General features: G+C 37.5%; 1 protein-coding gene across 1 annotated transcript in view; it reads left to right on the top strand.

Annotated features, from left to right (window-relative positions):
- The window catches only part of CLSTN2 (calsyntenin 2), a 231,590-nt gene that overhangs the window by 136,667 nt on the left and 70,695 nt on the right, over positions 1 to 24,228 (top strand). The window contains exons 3-5 of the mRNA XM_075509125.1: positions 1,743 to 1,938; positions 3,664 to 3,872; positions 10,530 to 10,679. Coding sequence (XP_075365240.1) covers positions 1,743 to 1,938; positions 3,664 to 3,872; positions 10,530 to 10,679 — 555 coding nt within the window. The remainder of the gene's footprint in view (positions 1 to 1,742; positions 1,939 to 3,663; positions 3,873 to 10,529; positions 10,680 to 24,228) is intronic.

The raw sequence follows: 24,228 nt of genomic DNA, 5'->3' as shown, positions 1-24,228 counted from the left end.
TATGCAAAGTAGTAGTCTTTTTTAGAGTCTGAGGGTAGGTTCTCAGGGTAAAATCCATTCCTTCTTCTATAGCCCAAATATTTGGGCTCATTGAGGGTGAACGAAAGAGCGCCTGGAAAAGAGCACATCTTTTGTCTGTCTTGGGAAACCACACTGCCTTTTCATGCCACTTGAGTGAGGGGTTGGAGCAAGCAAATGTCCAAGCAAAATCTTAATGTATTTTACCAGTGCCTCATAATTACTAAAACAACTGTGTGCTGATCCTGTAAAGACATTTATAGGATTGATTACAATTGTTAAGTGTGGGATTAATCTGCCTAAATGTCAATGTATATAGCTGAGCTCAGCTTCAGCTCCCATTACCATAATGGGAAACCTATGTGGTGGTAGTTGAGGCAACATCCCTAAAAAGCCTGTATTTATACTCTACGTGTACCTAATCCCCACCCTGCCCACACACACCCTTCCCGTTTTTTTCTTTGTCACACATAATAGGAATTATAAACTCCAGCAGTTTTATAAAAGTCACTGTCTACTCTCGTCTCTAAAAATAAACAATATATTCTAATAGAAAAAGAGAGAGAGGAGCCAGGCTTGAATAGAAGTCATAGATTCAGAGTTAATTTAGAATTTGGCAGTTGACTCAGATATGATTGGCAAGGAGATTTCCAAAAGGCTGCAACTGTAAATTGGAAATAAATGGAAAAGGATTATGTGAGTGGGAGACAGCTTTGAATCTATAATGTACATCCCGAGACTGACTTGCTCATAAAAGAGCATGTGTTTAATGTGTCATAAAAATATTTAAACCACATTGGTCTTTGTATAAATATTTCATTTTTAAAGTTGGATTCTGGAGTGGCTAAAAATGAATTCAGTGTGCATATCCTTGCCATCAGTATGAAGGATAAAAAAAAAGGATCACCAAAACCTGGGGTTTTTTCCCCCTTCCAGACTCATTCTCACAAGATTTTTAATGTTGTCTTTTGTGTCCAAATCAATTTTTTTAGTCCTTGCTATATCATCTGTTTTGTTATATAGTATTCCTCTGAGAGAAGCTATGGATCTATTATGTTAGTTTGGAGGCAGAGTGAGTCGCTGCCAAGAAGGCATTCTTGTATGAGTGTGTGAATGTGGGTGGGTGACGGAGATGTCCAAAAGGGACACTTGTCTGTGTGCCTTCAACTGCTTCTGTTCCAAAGATGTTATATGTCTGTAAATAAAGCAGGATATATTTTGAATGTGCCCATGTTCTGCATCATTAGTTTTTTCAGTGTCGGGAAACTAAACTGCAAGAATCTGAACATCTGCTACCACCTGGCAGCTCGAGTGGCTCAAGGAAGGAGTGACAGCTGTTAGAAAAGACCACCTCTAAAATATTATCTATTTTTCTTTCTGCTATTTTCTTTAACTAAATGAAGTCTTAATTTAGCTCAAATATAATCTAGCTCAACACTGATGTTAGTACCATATCTAGGGAATAGTCTCTAGGGCTTTAAGAAACCATTTAGTAATGACAGAGGAAGAGGGAAATACGTGACCAGAGCTGCACTCGCCACATCGCGCTCTACGAGCACGGGGCTAATGGCCTGTTTGGATGTATTATAAACTGATGCCCGAGTCTGTACTTCCCCCGTCTATAACAGCATGTAAAATACAACTGAGTGCTAACTTCTCCAGTGTCACCCTAGTGCATAAGACTTAGACCTCCCTGGTTATGACTGTCATGCTATTCCTCACAGGTGAAATCTGTGCTTTTAAAATCCATGGACAAGAAATGCCCTTCGAAGCTGTTGTGCTAAACAAGACATCTGGAGAAGGTCGTCTTCGAGCGAAAAGTGCTATTGACTGTGAACTGCAGAAGGAATACACATTCATCATCCAGGCCTATGATTGTGGGTCAGGACCAGGTGGAACAAACTGGAAGAAATCTCACAAGTGGGTGAAAATGAGGAGAATTTTTTTTGCTTTGGCATACATTTACTCTACAGTACAGATCATATTGAAGGGCTCCTTTTTATATTGTAGTCAGGTAGAAAACAAATAAAACCAAGATGAACCACTGTTGCAATAGTCCATCCACTTTTGATTCCTTTTTCCTTTTAGAAAATATTTTTCTTTTTTGCCTCCTGCAGTTTGACCCATTCTGCAGTAGTTCCAGTTGAAGCTTTTAATAGGATCCCTGTTCAAGTGGAGAAATGCATCTCAGTTTTGGTTTATTTTTCTATTCTTGATTTCATGTTAAATATATTGACTAAACAGATCACCCAGGACATAGAAGCTACCTTTTAATTGATACTTACAAATTCTAAGTAGGTTTTCTGTCTGTTCATCTCATTTCTCAAATGGTAAGAAAAGAGAAATCGCCCTTTTTTTTTAGTATGTGCATGTATATAAGCTGCAGCAGTGTTGCCTTTGCACAGTGTGTTTCTGACCCCAGCTTTTGGACAGCAAGTCTCAAAGGAATTAAAATCCTCTGCAAGAGAGGGGTATTGAAGGTTAGTAGGTGGCACGTTTTACTGTGGAGCCAATTCCCTGCGTAAGCTTAAGTAGCACAGTGCCTTTTTCCCCCTTCAATTCATGAAACCAAGTTCCAACCATTTGTCATTAAAGATGAATTTAACTCATGTGTAGATGTATAACTGCTGTACAAATTGTTCATTTTGCTGAGAGCCATTTAAATAAATGATTAATAGTAATCATTCTTCCTTTTGCTCATCCAGGACACATGACAATTAAAAATTTAATTAGCTCTATAATGCATGCTGAACTTTTTCAGGGTATTTAAAAAGAATACACATTTAGAAGGAAGCCTGCAATATCAAATAACTGTCAAGTCACAGAAAGAGTTTTTGCTTCCTGTTATTAAATTTTTTGAAGTTTTTCCCTCATATGTCAGTAACAAGCTAGTACATTCCACCTGTGGAAAATTTTGCCCAAATGAAATTTGGCCCATGGGGACCAGGCTTTGTTACACTTTCTTGTAGTGTTTTGTATAGTAAACCACACGCTAAGCTAGGCTGCCTGGGGTCCCAACCTTCGCTACTGTCTCTGCCATTGATCTAGAAAGTCCCTTCACTTCTCTGTCCTTCTGTTACCTTGCCTGTCAAACCAGATAGCAAATTCTTTCAAAGGCAGGCCTTTAGAGTTTGCTCATTAAATACTAAAGGTCTGTTATTTTTGACCCTCAAAGGCTTACATGTACGATGTTGTAACTAATTAAAGGATTAGATAATTCTAATCAGCAGAAGGTGAGCGCCTTATTTAATATCGAAGAATGTTCATAAACTGACCATTTTTAGGTAATGAATATGTAAGACTACTGTAATTCTCTTCCTCTTTTTTTGCTTATTAACCCATTTTACACTGGAAAGATAACATTGACTTTCTGCTGGGGTCCATTTTAAGAGGCAGACCGATTTTAATAGGGAGCACTGTGAAGCCCTCTCCCTACAAGCTGTGGCAATAGGTTTTTACCTAATGCCACATTAAGATATTAAATTGGGCAAATTAAACATAGAAATTCAATAATATCTCATTTTTGCAGATGTTTATGTAGTTTTCTAGGTATGTTTTGTTAGTCTTTTCAAGTGTTTTGAAAACAAACTGTTAGCAATGTGTTAAATTAATTTTCTCTTTGATGTCTTTATTTACCTATTTTAGGGCAGTGGTCCATATCCAGGTAAAGGATGTCAATGAGTTTTCACCAACTTTCAAGGAGAGTGTGTATAAGGCTGCTGTGACAGAGGGAAAGATCTATGACAGCATACTGCAGGTAGAAGCCATAGATGAAGACTGTTCCCCACAGTATAGCCAGATCTGCAATTATGAAATTGTCACAACTGATGTCCCTTTTGCCATTGACAGAAATGGTGAGTATGGAGAAGAAGCAGCTCTAAGTTCTGGGACAGATAGCAGTAATTTCTGTAGGTAGTGTAACTACCTATTGATACTAGCTGATAAGCTGGCTTGAGTTTTAACTCAAGAGAGTAATCCTGTTCTCATCTCTGAGAATGAAGGAACCGTTACATTAGGAAATTCCATCCCTTTTATGTAAGATTTGGTTGGAAAGCGCCACAGTAATTTACTGTGGAAATTAAAACCCCAGTTTTAGATGAGCAATATGTTTTTCTGTCACTCAGTCCATTCTCTTCATTGTCTCAGACCTAGTTTCCCATCCAAGTGATGGCATTTCCGAATGCAGCATGTAGCCCTACCTAATCGGGTTTGTTCACTGGTTTATAGCTAGTCTCATTCTTCTGAACTTTCTGGAGCAGAGTCTAAACATAGAATTAACAATATTCTGGATATGTTTATTAATTGTTAAAGCTTTCATGGTGTGGGTCCACAGATCTACCCATTTGTGGTGCTTTCTGAAGCAGATCCATTATTCTGCACTATGGAAGAAAATATGCTTTGGAGAAGTAGTATCATTTTTTATGGTTTTTGATTTTAGTTGTTTTTCTAACGTATATAATACTATAGGAAAAATAATAAACCATATTAAGTTTTCCATATGCAGCAATTTTTGACCTTGGCAGCCCTGTCTGTCAGCTTCCAGCTTTTCCCAGTCAAGTTCTCACCAGGGAAAAGCACAGAACTTGACACTGAGCTTGGGAGAGGTGACTGGGCTGCATTAAAAATGTATTGAAGATCCTCCCTCCCATTCTCTGTTTGCTTCAGACAATACAGAATAGTAGCTCTGTCTTTCAGGTCCTTCAGCAGTCCCATATTGGCATCACTTTGTAGATAAGAGTCCTTGTTGTTGATCTTCACATGTGCACACTTATGCTGAAGTTCAAAATGGAAATGCCTGTGCTCACAGAACTTGTTTCCCCAGAACAAGCACCCTGTGTGCATACCCAGCAATGCTCTGATTTATCTTTGCTAACAGAAGCATTTAATTCATATTGTATGTAGGAGGAGAATACTCTTTGAAAGTTAAATCTGATTTTTGGCCAAATTGGAAATTGAAAGCATGTGTGGAGCTACTGTTTCCTCTAAGCAGTCATTTTCATGTTGGGATGTTTTATAAAAACCCTTTCCCTTATTCCAAAATTATTCATCTTTATTTGTGCAGTTCTTGCACAGTGCCCAGCTGAGCATCAAAAGATAATAACTTGTTAGCATCAATAAATTGTAAATGACATTGGGGAACAAGCCATCTTGTTATAATACATTGGGAGGCAAGTATACTATATAGGAGGTATAATCATAATGAGTATGTTCATGTTTAAGTAAATGGGGTCAGCTGGCACAGTAATCTTTTGCCAGAGCAATTGCACAAAGGATATTTTACAGGAAGTGTGCATTTGAAAGCAGATGTTTGTGTGCAATTCCCTAGAAGCTTTTCCTCTCTGTGGATTTTTTGTAATTGTGAGATTTCCCACATTGTCATAAAAGAAAGTTCTCCATGTTTCTGTTTGAAACCATTCTTTTTCCAGAGCCCCACCATAACCAGTATAGGGCTGGTTACTTACAGGAGTCTCAGGTGGTTTCATAATTTCATACCAGGTTTGTGACAGATATCATGGATAAATAATACACTGAGATTAGCATGATACAGAGCAGGCATTTCTAGTGCTTATGCCTTTTCAGCCCCTATCACACAGTGCAGCTGGCTCATGAGTGATCATGGGTTTCTTACAGTCAGAGGCATGATCAAAAGCATGTGAAGTGTCAGGAATCCTTGGGTATATCTTTGTCCTCATGTGCCTGGGACCTGCTTTTCAGCAAAGGCAATGAGAAAATTATTGATTTAAACATGACTTTAAAGCCTGCAGTGAATAATTGGTATAAGGTTGTAATACTTGCAGTTTCTTGGTCATTAATTCAATTAATAATTTTTGATCTATTTATTCAGTAAAAGAACAGTGCTGCCACAGTCAACAGTAATTGCAGTCTAATTTGCAATTTTTTTAGATAATGGTAATTGCTTAAACCCACTGGGATTAGAGGCAGAGTTAGAATAGATGGTTGCACTTTTATTTTGTGACAGAAATATGTTGCTTAATTCCAACACATTTCACTGCTGAGAATGTCTCTCTATGCCAGCTGATATAAACTTTTTCTGGTGCAAATTCTTTGGCATTGTGCCCATTTTTGTTACCTATAGGATGTATGAGATAGGAAGTATTAAAATAGATGTATGAGATGCCTGGGACTGTCTGCTAATACTGTGCTAATTAGGATTTCGTTTATAGGTTTTTTTACCCATTGTGAAAAACAACTCTAGGTTCTTGTGTCTTCTACAGGTTATGACATTTTCTGCTTTTCAGTAACATAAGCGTGGAATTTCATTACCCAGAAAGAGTATTTAATCAGATGCTTAGAATCAAATCTAAATATTGCAGAGGGCTCCAGAAGTAGGGGGTATGTAAGGAAAATATGCCATTGTCAGTCCCAGATGGTGGATTTTTTTCACTACCAACCTATGAAACTAACCACAAACACAGGCCTTTAGAAAGACGAACATGCTATTCCATCAGCTTTTTTCTTTTGGCAGATCATTGTCTTTTTAGGCAAAACTTATTTCTTGTATCTAGATGAATGCAGGGAGCATTTTGTTGTATTGAAAAATTATATTACACATTGGGGAACATTTGCAGTGAGGAAGAGAGAAGCCTCCAGACTACAGCAGTGCACAGTCTCCTTCACATCATCAAATTGTGTGAAGCATAAGTGGATAGGTACCCAGCACTGGCACAGGAAGCAGCATTCAGCTCTGGTGTAGTTCTTGTAGATCTTTGTAAGTTAGGCACCTAAAGGTAGGTAATATAAAGCTTCCCATTTACATTTGGCAACTTTGACCCTTGGTCCTTGGTATGTAATTTCTTTGTGAATAAAATGATGTTGTGTTATGAAGCCATAACACTAATAAAATTGACTCTTGTATGTGAGGAGCCTAACTTGAAAGGTAATGAACTCTTGGTGATAAAATACAATTATGTAAAGGCAAAGGACAAATATATGCTTTGCCATGCAAAGAACTGGGACTAAAGGTATAAGATATAATATGTTTTAAGAGACTTTTGCATGCAGTTTAGTCTAGTTGTCTTCTTAGCAGAGAATCCCAACCATCAAGTCAGTTATAGTATCAATATCGTGTAGGCTTTTTTCAGGTAACAGAAAAATTAAACCACAATGCACGCATCTGTTGTAATGCCAGCAGAACAACATTTGTATGCATTTTCTGCCTTCATTTGTTAGGGATCATGGTCAGATGATCAGAGAATTCAGATACAGATACAAATTCTGTCACGGCTCTGACCTACTCTCATCTCTAAAATGGGGATAACTATATTTGCCACCCACCACTGGGAAGCACTTCACAAATACATGTTCACATTGTTCAATATGAAGATCAGTTACCGACTTATCTGTGCAGTCAGTACAGGTTCTATCAAGTTACATAACTTAGAAAATACACGTGGGCAGAATCTCACAAGGTCATCCTTTACAGAACTGAGATCTGCGTTAGGGGCTCTGCAAACCTCATCTTGTCAGAAAAGTAGTGAAACTTTATAGGTTAAGCATTTGCATGTGATATTTACTTATTAAACCACAATTTCTTTCCATTATCATTGAAAAGTGCACCTTTTTGACAAGAAACAATTCTAATCCTTCAATTGACTTATGGTCAAATACAGCTCCTGATAGCTCTTTGCAGCTGGGAATGTTGAGCTGCCACTCTTATGAACAGACTGAAGTCAGAGCCACTCATGTAACAACGCTAGCCCTCATCTCTTGTAAGAGTTAGGAGACTCAGTTTTATAATTCTTATACACACAGGAAGTAAGTATGGAATTTAAGAGGGAATTGCCACAGCAAATTAGTCAAGTCTTTCCCAATTCTTGTGACTGGTCCAAAATAAGCCAGCCAGAAAGACAGCCATAAAAGAGGGAACTCTGTATCAAACTATCCCCAAAACTGACTCTGAAGAAACAGAGGTGCAAATGTGTGTGTCCTCAGGCAGGAATTTTTATATTCCTATTGTCACTTATCTGCTTTTTGGTTTTTTAAATCTGTTATAGCTCTGGGTATTTCTAGGAAAAGGCAGAGATTTAGAAAGACTGAAAAAAATGAATTTTATGGCCTAATTGTGAACTGTGTAGAAAAGTACTTACTTCTCCCATTGAAATTTTCTTTTTTTAATGTTATTGGTTACCTTTTTGTTTATGGGTGAGATGTAAATAGAAATTCTCAGTCTATTGTCTCTAAAACTTTAATTACTCTGTATTTATAGTGCTTCCCTTCTGTGTCTACTTTTTAATCATATTGATTAAATTGTAAAATAACAAAGCAGCATAAAGCATCAGAGGTAACAAAAATGGAATAATTAGGAAATCAATAAACTATTGGGTAACATCTGCAAGACATCCAAATGACCTTCCAAATAACACCTAATAGTCAGAATCTTTGTAGTCCAAATCTTAAAAGACCGTAATGAAATACAAATCTTGGAAGATAGGTTTAGTGAAATGCAAATATATTTTAATGACTTATAAATCTTAGAAATCAGTTAACGTGCCACGCAAATTCTAGCAGTCCGCTAATGTGGATTCAGACAATTTCGGTTTCTTGAGAATTATCTCTGCTGATCATGGACTAAAATAATACCAATGAAAACCAAATAGGGAAGTATAAAGATTCACGTAAGAAACAATATAACGCAGAAAGGAAAGAACAGCTGAGCAGATATTAAATGAATAATTAAGTATACAGTGGCAGTTTTTCGTTAAATCCTCTTGGACAGGTACTAATCAAGCAACTCAAGATAGTAAAATGGGTAGATTAAATCGTTTTGCCAATTACTAACTCAAAAATAATGAAGTAGTTGATATCATTATTGCAGTTGCTTTGGTGGTGGGAAGATCTATCTACATAGCAGACTTGAAAATGCCTGGCAAAGTGAGGTGCCTGAGAGAGAAAACCAAGGAAGCTGTAGGACATAGTGCTGTTTCCATATTAGCCTTCAGCAGGTCATTCTGCTTCTCCATTTGAGACGTGAAAATAGTGATAGGGCTTGTCCCCCTCTGTGCCCAGCTCAGAAAGGGAGGGGTAAAGACTCAAAGTCAACAGAAAATAGGGTATTGGGCCTGATTTATAGCTGCAGATGTAAGGGTCTATTTAAACTACAAATTTTGAACCAGAAGATGGTGATAATTGCAAAAGCAGCCTTCCTTCAGGCTTGACCTGAAAAGTTTTGCTTCAGTTTCAATTAAACTGTTAAAGTTGGCTTTAATGTAGTAGTAGTCAGAAAAGTGTTGGGCTCTGACAAGAATAAGGACTGTGCATCAGACACCCCTGCTAAAAGTCTTTACTTGTCAAACTAATGGAGGTTTAGTGACAGACTTACTTAAAAAGTTTCATTTGTCTGCTTTTGCCTGTCTCTCATTCATTTGAATGAAAAAACCCACACCCAAAACCCCGAACAATGACAGCATGCCTAACAACAGATACTTTGACCAGCACCTATGGGAATCAGATCGCTGTATTTGACTAAATTCCAGGATTTGAGTGCTCCCCCTTCCAAGTTTAGCCCAAACAACTTGATTTTGCAGATCCATGCTTGAAAGCACTTACGTGTAGCATCGATCCAGAGTAAGTTTGTTTCTTGAATTCTAGAACAAACATTCTCATTCAAAGTGATGGTATAACAAACAGCCCTGAGAAAAAGTGTGAAACATATTAAACAGTCTCAAGCTTCAATTTGAGTAAGAAGTGCATTTCAGTGGAAATGAACAGAATTAAAATGCTGAACTCATTAATTACAAAACCACACATTCTGCACAGTAATATTCCAATCCTGCAGGAAGTACTCTGAGGAAAATCTTTCCCTTTCCTTGTGAAAGTTGTAGTGTCTTTGTTCCTGAAACAGGTAATTTGTCGCCTTTATATATGTGTCAGGTTCAGCAGATAATCTCTGTGGTTGCCGAGTTTTATTTTCCATGTGATAACTCTGTGCTGTCATATCAAATACTGCCAAGCGCTCTAATGTAGAAAGTGATTTGGGGATTTTCCTGTTTTTAAAACCCAGGGAAAGGTGTTAAAGGGCTAAAAATCTTTCTCACCTGAAGGGTAATAGCTTTAGGGAAAAACGGAAGATACTTAGGCTGGGGAGATGTTCAGCAGTGGATCTCGGGAATGTGGCTGCCATGTTAAAGCAGTGTATTCTGGGAAGATGTGGAAAATGAGGTTGCACCTACTTATATTTTATATTTCAAGATGTAACTGCTAATTAGACTTACAGTCTTTCTTTAGAAAGCGTTGTTGAGCAGGTGTTTTCTAATATAGACATGCCCATATTATATCCCTAGCATCTTACATTTGCCTAAGAACTTATTTATTTCTCTGCTGGATTGAAAGAAAATAATTTCCATTCCTCATAACTGTCCTTCCTGCAGATGTCCCATGTGATTCAAAGAGCTTTCTGGTCGCAAAGAACTTAATCAGGATCCAAATGTTATAGTCTGTATATGCTTAGCCAAGAAATAATTTCTGAATGTTATCTTATATTGAATCTATAGGTAACATCAGAAACACTGAGAAGCTGAACTATGATAAACAGCACCAGTATGAGATAATGGTAACAGCTTTTGACTGTGGGCAAAAACATGCAACAGAAGATGTCTTAGTACGAGTTAATGTCAAACCGGTGTGCAAACCAGGCTGGCAAGGTAAGGTTTCATAGTCTATATATTTTAAATTTTTGTTTAAAATCTCTTTTCTTTGGTGTTTTTCCTCCACTTCATAGTAAGGAAACTAGGGTTCTTATTGCAGTGGTATAAAAAAAATGTTGCTATTTCTTATGCTTACTTCATTCCAAGCCTGTCCAAAAAGTGGATAATAATCCCATATTTGTTTACATTTGCCATGTTTCTTCTCTAGTCAGAATAAAGAACAGATTAGAACAAAGAAAAGAAATTTCTATTCTAATAAGCTATCTTATGATTGTCTGAATATACTGAAAGGTTTAAAAAGTGCTTCGAATTTGCCTTTCTGCTACTACTCCTTTAAATAAAACTTTTGAAGCCACCATCACAAGGTACTTTTCCCATGTGTGCCAGAATTGTTCAGATTATCTTGTTCCAGGTACAAAATTGGCTTTCATGTGCATGCATGCATGAGTCAAGGCACGCTCAAACAGCAGTGGGAGTGGAAGGCATTTTTTTAAGCCGATTACTGTCTTCATATTGAGACATTTCAGTAGGAATTGATTTTCTAAAAAGGTTGTAAGGATCTACAGTCTACTCTGTCTAAAATGGCGAAAAACCCAGCTGGTAATGTACTAGGAAGATAGATATGCCACAAATTATGAAGAATTAAGATGAAAATGAGGGCTGGATTAGGGACAAACCAACTGGATGTAACCACATTATGCAGGGGTCATTCAGGACTAACCTGACCTTCATAATTGTAATTTTTAAAGAGAACAACTGAGAAGGAAAAAAACTCATTTTGGCTGTTGTACTTGAAGGTAAATTTGCAGACTGGCATTTAGAAGGGAAAAGTTTTCTTCGTAAAAGGAGAAGCCCTAGTCTAGAGGACCTTGTAATGAAACAAGTGTGCAGTATCATGATTCCATTTTCACAGTCCTCACTTAGAGCAGAACCACATTTTAATTTTTCAGGGATGTACTAGTTCGCCACCCACCCAAGTATTTTGAAGAGCGTTTTTATTAAAAAAATGGAATACCTACGAACTATTTCCACATTTTTCTAACTGATCTCATTGTTCAAAACGCCATGATTTAGTCTATAAAACCAATACGGTCTCCTTACGCTGTAGAAATGTTCTGTTTCCATTTTATGGAGTCATCTCAAATAAATTGAATGCTCCCAAATTCTAGCTTGGAATTTGTATTAAAATGGGTGCAATTGTTGATTTTTAAAAATTTCCATATTATTTCCATTTAGGTACTTTATTGAATGAATAATTTTTGCAAAGATATCTTACTAATGGTGTGTTTATATTGCCCAATATTGTCATACTTATTTTAGTTTAAGCATCAATTATAGGACAGAAGGTTATTGCTGGTCCCATCAGGTGGGTACAGACACCAGGTAGCCAATAAAAGTAATAGAAACAACCTCAAATAAAGTTTGGGGTTGGGGTTTTTTTTTGATGCTTTGTTCACCTTAGATTATGTGAAGCGTTTACAAGGTATTTAAGTTTCTAATGAAAAGCTGGAATTCAGCTATTGTTATTTTATGCATACAAAATTTATTTTCTTCTGTTCTAGAAGTCAGAGCTGTATGTGGCTAATGGTTTGGTTAACACTAGGTATTTAATATGAGAGGCTGCCAGCTTGTTATTTTTAGTGTGATGGTGAGAAAATAGACAGAGAAAACAGCACATACAAAGCAACAACTCTTAAAAAGAGAATGCAATACAAAGTTTAAAGCAGCTTGTCTAAAGCATCTCAGATAGGAAAGGATATGCTTTGATAGTATTCATTATGCTTGAATTTGGGCTTTTTATTTCTGTGGCAATTTGGCACAAATATCCTCTCTCCCTTCTGATCTGATAAAGTCTTATGATGGGTCTTTATCATAGGCAAGGTGAAAATATGAAATACCTGAATATGTTCTGCTTTAGCATATTCCATGCCATCCACGTGGAATTGTACCTTTCCATCTGTCAAACAGGTGACTGCTTCACTTCATTGGCATGTCTCCAGGTCAAATGGCACAATGTGCAAGTGGATAGCGTTTGCCTACTCAGAGTACAAGGTCTTTAGGTAAACAATTGGGTAGACAGGACTCTAGTTTTTAATTACTAAGTCATTAATTATGATTTGAAAATGAGCTGCAACATAGTACTTCCAGAAATTTCTACATTTCTCTTAACGGGATTTTTTTTATGCCTACTTATTTTTAAAGGTGAAGATAGTCACATAGGTGATGTTGTTTTCCACTTTGAGCCAGTATCTGTAAAAATTAATTCTTGATAGGAAAAAAAGAAAAATCAAATAGCCAAACTTACTAATAGTATCTCCAGTACCTAAAGAGGAAATCTGGAGACTGGAAGTGGAGGATATTTGTAGTGTTCTTTCTTCCCTGTGTCTGTCACTGACCTCCCCACAAAGAGGCAGCCAGCAGGTATGCTTCATCTTCTTTGAAATAATGATGTATTTGAAAAGATTGGCTGACTAAGGGAGGTACAATAATGCTTTGCTTGACAGAAAAGGTGAATATTCGGAGCCTTTGGTTATAATGTAGAAGTTGCCAAAATACGATATATGATTTCTTCTTGTTCTTCGGTGTTAGCTTGAACAAATAAATACTTGGAATTTCAATTTATAATATCAGTTCTTAAAAATTACTCGCTTTGGTAATCTGAAATATTGTGCAGTTCTTTCGATGACTATCATTAATGTAGATTGTAGTAGTCTAATGAAAATTCAGTGTTAAAAATTTCAGTGCAATAAGTTGCAATGCAGATGCCCTTCAAATAACCTCCATTGTGTAGGGGTGGGACAGGGAAAGATAGTTTTACGTAAAACAACGTACAAAGTTATTCCTGTTTCTAGAGGCCAACTCCAGAACTGACTTGTATACCAGAGCAAATAAGACTCAACAAGCCAAGGTGCTATCCTCTAAACAATATTCCCTTGGGCTAATAGCATTTAAATCTTCATTAAATCTAGGAGCTACTTCCCTACTCTTTGAAGGTGGACATTAATATACAATCAGCAAGCATTTCCACACAGACATTTTCAGCAAACAACAAGCCTCTGCTCTATTAGGGGGCTACTTTAGAAACAAACATGACCCAAACTAACAAACCATTCTGAGCAGACCACTCTGAAATGTCATTAGTATCCTAAGCAAGCTAAAAATGTAAAACAGTGAACTGAATTAATTCCTAATCAGTTATTTTAATTGGAAATTCTCATTAGTGAGTTTTGTCAACTGACTTTTACAGCTATGCTACAAATTCTCTTCATGCTATCTCTGTGTTAATTTCCATGATTTTCAAACAATGGAGTGGTCACTTACTGCCAGGTAAGTAAAGAGACTACATTATAAAGGAAAGCTAGATGATAGTATTTCTGACACCATAATGGGTAGATTTGCAGTTTAAGTTATTTCTACTTTTGTTTAAAAATTTTTTCAACACAGTTAGTGGGTTTCCATACTAAGAAAAACCCTATTATCTTCAGCACATTCCCATTCCTCCAGGGCTCTGCCTTTGTTTCAGTTCTATGGACACAGAGCAGACACTACACTTTTTCCTGTAGATTCACTTCCGGTGTGGTCCTTTTCACTACAGTAGTTTTAATGTCATAAATATTGATTTCTGTAAAGTTACTTCTGCCGAATTCAAAGCAGGGTAGACAGACTTGTGGCAACACAGTACTAAATATCCATATAGTATTTTCATTAAAAAACATGAGGTGACATAAGGAGGAGTCAAAAACCTGTAATCTAGACCATGTTTTGTGTAGCTCATTTATGGTACCATAATATCATCTTTTCTCATTTCTGCTACTTTTAGGAACAGTCTTCATAAAACTGAAGAAGTTACTGTCCCCTCTAGTGGGATAACAAATTGAAATAAAACATAAAACAATGTGCTGAAAGATGCAAGATAGCAGAAAGTTGAAAACAATTATTCCTGTACCAAGCTCTCCGGTGAATGATGTACTACTACATGGGGAGAAAATAACGAGGAGTTTAGCCTCAAAAAATGAAGAGCAGAATCATGTTCCCAAAAACTTAAAATATGTTTTGAGACTGCTAGAGGTCTGCTCAACTATTGACAATTAAACCAAAAGTCAGGTTGGTCCCTAAAATGCAATTGATTTCAGACAGGAAGCAGTTAAGGCATAAAACAAAAAAGCTCCTCTAAACCTATCAGCTGAATACCCCAATAAAGCATCAGAGGACCCTGCCTTTTCTGAAACAAACAGGGAAGGTTGAATGTGTTTCTTGGGGGGGATATGTAGCAAAGACAGTAGTCCAAAAATTAAAAGTCACATTGTCTCTTCTGACCAAAGAGGACTTGATTGTTTTTCTGTCAAATTTAATATTGCCCTTGCATAAGCAATGCTCACTAAGAGCCAATTTAAGATAAAATTAGGACTCTGATTAGAAAACAGGATTTCAGAGCATCCAGACTGAAGTATTTTACTCATTTGAAAAGATTTCCTACGCTTAGCTTCACAAGTCCTATGAACCCATATATACACACTTAACCTAATTACCTGAGGGAACAATATAAAGTAGAAGTTCCTTAAAAATTCATCTCAAAAAAAAAAAAAAAAGTTCCTTAAAAATTCAGTTACTTTCCACTTAGTGTTTGCTTTAAAACAGTTTTGAAATAAAAGCTTCTCTCTGTTTATTTACCTAATAGACTATAAAAATATTTAGTAAGAGTAGTTAATGTATCAAAGATATTGCACGTTACTTCTTTAAGGCATATAGGGCTCACTAAGGTGACCTAGGGCTTTGCTACCACCAAAAGGAACATTCTTACCACCTCTTTAATGTTGACTAATCATTCAGAGGCCAAGTACAGGTCAGATCAGCTTGCTTTTCCTGCTGAAATATAATCTTTCTTTTGTTCAGAGAGGGGCAGGACCTTCTCTTTTAGTAGCAGAGTCATCTTAGATCACTTCTGAGTCAACATACTTCATAGATGCTATTTGCAGTAGATGCTGAGTGATTTTAGAATGGTATTCATGTGGGCTTTCTAGTAAAATCCAATTACAGAGGAAAACCAAAACTGTATTGGCTTTTGAGCTGTCAGTGCTTTTAACAAGGAGGAATATGATTACTAAATCAATTGGTTATTTGGAGGAGGGTGGTCAAGTACAGAAACCTTGCTTATGAGAATAATATTCCTAGTCTTCAGGAACAATTTTAAAGGCCCAAATATTTTCTGCAATAAATATAAATGAATTTCTACTCTTCTTGTGCATGTACCTAGCAGTTTAAAATGCAGTGCTTGTGTTGTCTTAGCTATAAGATATTTATCCATATTTTTAAAAATGAAATTTATTGCAAAGCAGGGAGCCTTTATGCCAGTCTAGTCTTGGAGCTGCTGTGCATGCATTAGCCATACATCCTTAAAACAAGGTAATAACAACAAAATGCTTACATTCAGCTATTAACTTGAATGGCACCATTTTAGTAGAATACCAACTCATTTAAATACCCATTTCAGACATTTGAAAATTAATTGAACTTCTGAGTACATTTGATTTTTGAGCTTAAAGTTTACATACTCATTTATGTATTTGTATCAGCATTATTTTTTCTTTTGTTTCACTAGCAGATAAGGTGTTTCACATGTTTCTTTTTACCATAGCCCCTTACTGGAAACACAGTGCTTTATATATTCCAAGACTATATTCTTTTGCCTGGCTATATCAGACTGGTGGCTCATGGACATGCTGTTATTGACTTAATGGAATCGGCTCTTTTTCCATGTCATTTTTCAGTGATGACTCACCAGTTTGCTGAAGTTCCTGAGCAGGAACTGGCACTTCGTATCATTACTACAAAGCAATATTTCTGTAACACCAGTTCTCAAGGTCATCTTATTCTGGGTTAATCCCAATATAGATTGAGATATCCTCTTTCTGTATTGACTTCCAGTGTAGAATTGTGTCCCACTTTTGTCACCAGCCGAAGTACTTAACACAGTCCTGGTTTTGTGCCAAGATCATTAATGGAAATATCAAATAACAATCCCAAAGCAGATTCACAGGGATCTTTACTAGTTACCTCCCTGTGTACTATGAACTTTACATTTTCAGAGTAACCCATTTTTGCCCTCTCTTTAGCCAGTTCTGTATATATGTTACAATTGAAACACTAAAGCCTGTCTTTTCCATCTTAACTGATGCAAGAAACTATTAGTCCTATTTAAGTAGATTCTTATTTCCATATACCTTTGTGGAAATTCACTCCTTTGTTCACCTTTCTGCATTTACAACTACAAAAAAAGGTCTTTCCTTTTTTTAATTTTTACTGCAAGATCTCCATGAGCTTCACTGGGGCAATTATCATTTCATTGAGAAATTTCTTACCTCTGAGATGTAGCTGACAGCTGGTGGTTCCATTAACATTTCCTCTGCTCAAAAGTTAAAGAAGTACAGGATATCCAGTTAGGTTTGAAGCTTTTCCCTATGATCTTTTTTTTCTCTGTATGTAAAAACTTCCACATATTCTTGCACCACAGGCTTAAAAATTGCAGACTTTCCACACAAGTTTTGACATCCTCAGTTCAATTGATTTCAGTAACTAGTCCATTTAGTGTTTCAGAGTCTGTCTTTTGGAATTTGAGAAGCTCTTTGCATACTCCTCAGTAGAGAAATCCCTTGGAATACCAGGATCCAAACACTAGTCACAGCCCTTGCTCTCCAGGATAACACCTCTTCCCATAATGACACCTTTTTGTGGTAGTTTGTCCTTCTGAAAACATTAGAAGTCTCTAACCACATCTAAACCTGGTGTCAAGGAGCAGCAAGAGCAGGGCTACTCGCTGAAGGAAGGCAAGCCAGGGACCAATTGTAATAACAGAGCTAGCAGAGCCTTCATCGCTAAGGGCCAACCCCTCACCCAACTGAGGTGAGCAGGGCAGACCCAGAGATGGGGACCAGGGTCAGCCAGAAGCCCAGATCCTCAGGCATGTTCATGGTGAGGAAGCAGGTCCCCAGAAGTCAATCCATAGATGAGAATTAGGATCAGGTCACTGGGCAGGTCCATAGTGATGAGGCAAGGCCAGGCTGTCAAGCCAGAAAGCCAGTCCATGGGCTGACTCCTGGATAAAGGGACCCTATGGCCAGAGCAGTGGCTGAGCTAAAGACCAACACCCCTACAGCATCACAGGTCAGGCCAGGACTGAAATGCTGGGGCTGAGCTTAGAGATCCTGGCCCATGGGTGCGAATGGAAGCCCCAGGTGCAGCTTATGGAGGCTCATTAGGGCTTATTAGTGCACTTGGGGCTCTGACACCCAGGTTGCTGCAGGAAATACCTATTATTACTCAAATGTAATCTCACAACAAATAATAGTTTAATCTATGCTGTTGTTTCCTATTTTTTAGATTCTTATATGTTTATTTTGTGTAATTAGGCACCATTAGAGCTTGGGGCTTTATCACTCAATGGAATATTCAGTGTTACTAGTTCAGGCTAGTATCAGGCTGCTATTCTATTATGGTTCACTAACTCCTGCAACAGCAGACTTTACCACTGTCCTGCAGTAGTCCAAATTTCTGTCTCTCTTTTTTGTTGTTTTTTAAACTATCAGCATGCTGCAGAAAGAAAAGGTGTATATGGATGTTTCTTTATGCTTATGAGATCTGCATTCAAATCTCTTAGCAAACCATGGTGCCTTAGCAGGGCTTTGGAAGTTAGTTAGAGTCTTCTCTTCGCTATGGAGAGGCATTAACTGGGTCAGACTTTCTGATTATCACTGCCTTAACAAATCACTCATCATATTTAACATGCTTAAATTTGTATGTGGCATCAGATTTAGCAGTCCTGTCATTTGTATGTTACTAGCTTGTAGATTAGCTGTCAAACCTAAAAATGTTTATTAGGGGTTTTTTTTTATTTTGTTATATGACTAGTGGTGCTGGATGCAAAATGATCTTTTCTCCCTCAAAAAAAATGAACAGAACTTTAAAGATTATTTTGCAATGTTGGTTAAAAACTTTCATATTTTGTGTATACATGCATGTGTATGTATGTGTATGTATATGTGTGTGTCCTGGTTTTGGCTGGGATAGAGTTACTTTTCTTCCTAGTAGCTGGCATAGTGCTGTGTTTTGGATTTAGGATGAGAATAATGTTGATAACACACTGATGTTTTAGTTGTTGCTCAGTAATGTTTACACCAGTCAAGGACTTTTCAGCTTCCCATGCTCTGCCAGGGGCACAAGAAGCTGGGAGGGGGCACAGCCAAGACAGTGGATCCAAACTGGCCAGAGGGCTATCCCAGACCATATGGCGTCATGCTCAGTATAGAAACTGGGGGGAGTTGGCCAGGGGGCAGCGATTGCTGCTCGGGGATGGGATGGGCATTGGTCAGCGGGTGGTGAGCAACTGCATTGTGCATCACTTGTTTTGTGTATTCTATTATTATTATTATTATTATTATTATTGTTATTGTTATTGTTATTATATCTTCCTTTGCTGTCCTATTAAACAGTCTTTATCTCAACCCGCGGGTTTTACTTTTTTTTCCCAATTCTGTCCCCCATCCCACCAGTGGGGGGGAGGGTGAGCGAGCGGCTATGTGGTGCTTAGTTGCCACCTGGGGTTAAACCAGCACATATATATGTATGTACATATGTATATTATATACATATAGATGTTAATTTAAAAATAGGGGGAAATAGGATTTAATAAAAAAATATTCTAAATTGTATTTATGTGTTTAATAAAACACACACAAGAAGCATGATCCTAGCTGATACTTAAATTTTGTTTAATTTTTTACATAATTTCTACCAAACTTCCCTAGCACAATACATGTCTGCTAGAAGTGGTAGGAGTTGTAGCAACTGTTGTAAAGCTCCATGCTTGGTTCCCAAGAGAAAAAGCATTTTTTTTTCTGTCAGTGGTGACTGCTTGACCCCTGAAAAAACTTAGGAAATTGTTTTTAGAAAATTATATTCTGGACAGCACACAGTGACATTGATGGATCCTGGAAGTAGCATTCTGCTGACGCTTACTAGCTGATTTGTGGCCAGTTAACTAGGGGACATCCTACCAAATTCACTCCTTTGTAAAATGATCAATTTTACGAACGGGAAACTGCTTAGACAACCTGAACAGACCTGGTTATCTTAAGTAGTTCAGGATCGTCACAGAAGCAAAGGTATTTAAGAAAGGGCCAGGCATGCATGCACTACCAGCCTTTTTTCTAACTTTCCTTCTGAGATGACAAGGCATAGCAGATGATCCATTTTAACATTAATGATATACTTTAAAATTAAAATAGTAATCTTAACTCAATTTTGTTCACCTGTAATCTGTGTCAAGAAACAGCATTCAGAATTTCTTGAAAGGTCTGTTGCAAGGCTGAGATTTCCTTTTTTGCAACTGAAAATTTTCCTTTTTCACAAATTTTGAGGAGGGTTGATCAGGAAATGGGGGAGCGGAACAGATAAGGTGATTGTTTTGTGTGTCTTGGGGTTTTGGGTTTTTTCCAAATGGGAAATTAAAATCCTTTGAAATTAATTATTTTTTTAGATTGGCACGGTTTGTAAGCCATAAATATAGAGAGAATGCTGCCCAAAAGAAAATATGCACTAACTGTTACCCTGTGTCTGTTTTCTAAAAAATCCTTTATCTTTAGTTCAAAGTAGAAATTCAAGTACCAAAGTGTGTACATTTTGGAAATGTCTTACGGCCATTGATCTTTTGCATGTGGAGAATGCCTAACTGTACAGCAGGTATTTACTGAGGTGGCTGCAGCATATGATATTCTGGCAACATGTGCACTTTCCAGTACATTTGTGGTGTTGAAAGAAAATTGTAGTTTTGTGAGGACACTGCACTGCTCTTCCAAATGTCATTGTACAACATTTAGAGCTGCCTGGCTGCTCCTTTTAAGATACAGGAGTTTCATAAATCATGAAAACAAGTCTACTGCCCGCAAAACTACAGAGACATTTCTGATCTTGTTTGAAATGCTTTGTGTATACTGATATTTTTATTTATTCTAGATTGTTTCAGATATTCAAATTAATAGAGAGGACAATTGTTAATAAAAAAATACTTCAGCAAAGCTGTGAAGTGTATAAGTTAAAAAAAAAAAAAAAGAAGCAGAATAACCGTTAGCCAAGTATCCAGCCTACATAGATAGGACAGATGTGGAGGTGCTGTAGAAGAAACAGATCTACCAATTACATTGCTCTGGGAACCTTATGTTCCAGCTATTTTGTAGAGATGCTGCAGGGACTCACTAATAGCACTACATAAATTTTATCTTACATTTAGCTACCAGGATGCACATCTGCAGTCCAACATGAGAGAAGTTTTGCATTTCACTGGCATAGTAGGAGTTGTGTTGTAATTGTCTTTAATTACCTTGCCATCATTTTTGATGTCATGAGGTGGAATCGAAGTTCATGGCCACACACATGCAGGAGGAGGCATGAATCAGGTCATACCTCCTCTGCATATGCGAGTGCCATACTCCTTCAAGGAAAAATGAGATTAAATCATTCTTAGTGTCATCAAGCATTAGAAATGGATTAAAACATAATACATCGATCACAAGGGAAGAGAGTCATGTACAAAACTGTTAAGTGTAGAGATCAAGGAAAGTCTTTACATTATCCTTCTGCTAAAAGGAAAATTTTAGTGCATTGGGATTTACTTTTAAAGGCCCAAACTATCACTGAAGTTTGATCCATTTTGATCTTGGAGAAGTTTGAGAATCTCAAAGATTGAGATCCAAGTTTACGTAGTTGTTTTATAATTGATGAAATCTGAACCACAAACGACGTTGTGATATTTACACTCTAATGTTGTTATGTTGTAGGTATAATCCAGCTGGGGCTGTCTTATGTTGTCTGGAAGAGCTTTATACCACAAGTGGCAAGCAAAAGCCTGTTGAATTAAAAAATCCAAACAGAGGCTGTCTTCTGCAGGACTAAACAGGGCTAGTTTTATTCAGGCTTTTCCCATGGGATTAGTCTTCCCCCCTACAGGGGAGACAGTGCTTACCTTTCTCAGTTTGCACTGTAAAGTGCTGTTGTCACGGGACAGTTTCTGTCAAAGGAGGAACCATGTTGGTTGAGTTTAGCTAATCTAGTGCAACCTACCATTTCAGATGGGATTGTCTATCTTTTGGCTGTTTGCATAACCCTAGACATGAGTCAAATTTTAAGATACAGTTTTTAAATATCTGAAATTCAGATGCTTTTATAGACTCAGGTTACATAAGACTTGTCCTCCGAGTCAGTTCAAGAGGAACTGGAAAAGTGCCACCACGTTCCTGAGGGGAAGGTGCTGATCTTTTAAATGTGTCCAGTACAGGATGTTACTCTGGGAGAAAGGAAAATAATGATCTTCACCACATTCAAAATTAAATGAAAGATATGGGGTTTTCTCACAATAAGGCCTTCACACTGCCACCACTTCTTGTTGCTTGTTCTAACTCTATGCACTTTCCAACATGACTAACTTTACTGGTGGTGAGATGCAGAGGGTGCTGGCCTCAGCTTAAGCACCTCTGGGATGCTGAAATGCCGTGGGGGCACGTACTATATAAATAAGCCAGTTCATTTGTATCAGAGCTATTGCTAGCTCGAAGGTCTGTCCTGCTATCCCAGGATTGTATCATGCTCCAGTATTGCCTCGTGCCTGCCTGGGAATGCCTTCTGCATGGAGAAGGACTCCTTGGCAGGCTTCCTAAATCTGCACTAAGTCAGTGAAAGAAGTGCTAGTTGGATTTAGGATGAGTATTGGTCTATGATGCTGCAGGGGACAAAGGTACAAAGACAGTAGTTCAAGTCTAGTTGATGTTTTACCATTTAGAGCCGAGATAAATGTGGGTGATTTAGAATGTTCAGGGTTTATGATCTCTGGGTACAAATTACCATTTTTGCCAAGCTGAAAGGCAATACTGTGAAATGAAACACCTCTTCCAATCCAAGGGACATTCATGTGGCAGAAAGAGAGGTCTCCTATTATTCTTCCCTGTGAGTAGTGGCATTTTACATAGTGTGTTTTTTATAAGATATTCTTCATATAACGGGAGGTGAGTGTGCAGTTGCAGATATGTTACAGTTGATCATTCAGTCACATCTCACACACACTAATGAATATTTTGCGTGTGTGCCAGTTAATTTGATAAAGCTGAGAAATGAAAATGTGGCTGAAACCTGAAAGCTGCTGAGATAGTCAGAAATGTTTCAGATACATACGAGACTCACTTTATTTTTCCTTTTGTGTAGAGCAATATAATGTTTTAACTGGTGAGTAAGAGACTATAAAGACCAATAATTCATATATTACTAGCATGTATACAAAACAGCAAATTATTTTATTTTTACCTTGTTTGATTGGAAAAATGGTAACCTCAAGTTTCTGGAATGGATGGGGAACAGAAATCTCTTATTGTGATGATATACCTTATAAGATACTTGAAATTCTAAGGGAACTGTTTAAGTTGACAATTGCAGACAAATCAGGCAATACTGCAGATCAAATCTAACTAAATATGGAATGAATGGGCTGAAAATTACTACTAAAACAGCAACTCAGCTGATGTGTGCACAGGCAATAAAGTCATCATAGTTGTCTTTTAGTCAGTGATGTCTTTTAGTCAGTGATCTAAAATGATGGACTAATGGACTCTACTGGACTAATGATGCTCTACTTTTTTTAATCCAGTTTAAGATAGTGGAAGAGAGCACCTTTTTTCAAGCTTTCTGAAAATGAGGTCTGTTGAAAAACTCTGAACTCCTTCACCTACTAAATGTATATATATATATATATATATTATTCTTCCGCTGATATTTAGAAAGAATGTCTCTGTCCATTTGCTTTAAGAGATTGACTGCCAGAACCTAGAATTTTTCCATTTATGGAGTCCTCTTTTACCTAGGACTAAAAAAAGTAAGTGAAACTTCAGCTGTGTATGGAAGAGTACTTCTTTTGACAAATTTTACAGATACACAGATGTACATATTAGGTAGCATAGTTGAATAGTTTTGTGACTTCAAAATAATTAACTATTTGCATCTCTGTATTAATGTGGCATTCTTATTTATGTTGCATGGTAACTTGGCTGGAGTTGGCTGAAACGTATGAGAAAGATATGAACCTGTTAGAGCAGGTCCAGAGGAGGGCCACGAAAATGGCCAAAGGGCTGGAACACCTCTCCTATGAAGAAAGGCTGAGAGAGTTGGGATTGTTCAGCCTGGAGAAGAGAAGGCTCCAGGGAGACCTTATTGCAGCCATTCAATACTTAAAGTGGGCTTCTAAGAAAGACAGAGATAAACTTTTTACCGAGGCCCGTAGTGACAGGACAAAAGGTAACAGTTTTAAACTGAAAGAGGGCAGATTTAGGTTGGCTATAAGGAAGAAATTCTTTACTATAAGGATGGTGAGACACTGGAACAGGTTGCCCAGAGAAGGTGTGGATGCACCATCACTGGAAGACTTCAAGGTCAGATTGGATGGGGCTTAGAGCAACCTGATCTAGTGGAATATGTCCCTGCCTATGGCAGGGGGATTGGACTAAGTGATCTT

This window comes from Mycteria americana, chromosome 7, assembly GCF_035582795.1.
Source record: "Mycteria americana isolate JAX WOST 10 ecotype Jacksonville Zoo and Gardens chromosome 7, USCA_MyAme_1.0, whole genome shotgun sequence".
Taxonomy (NCBI): Eukaryota; Metazoa; Chordata; class Aves; order Ciconiiformes; family Ciconiidae; genus Mycteria; species Mycteria americana.
This window is presented reverse-complemented; position numbering and strand designations above follow the sequence as displayed.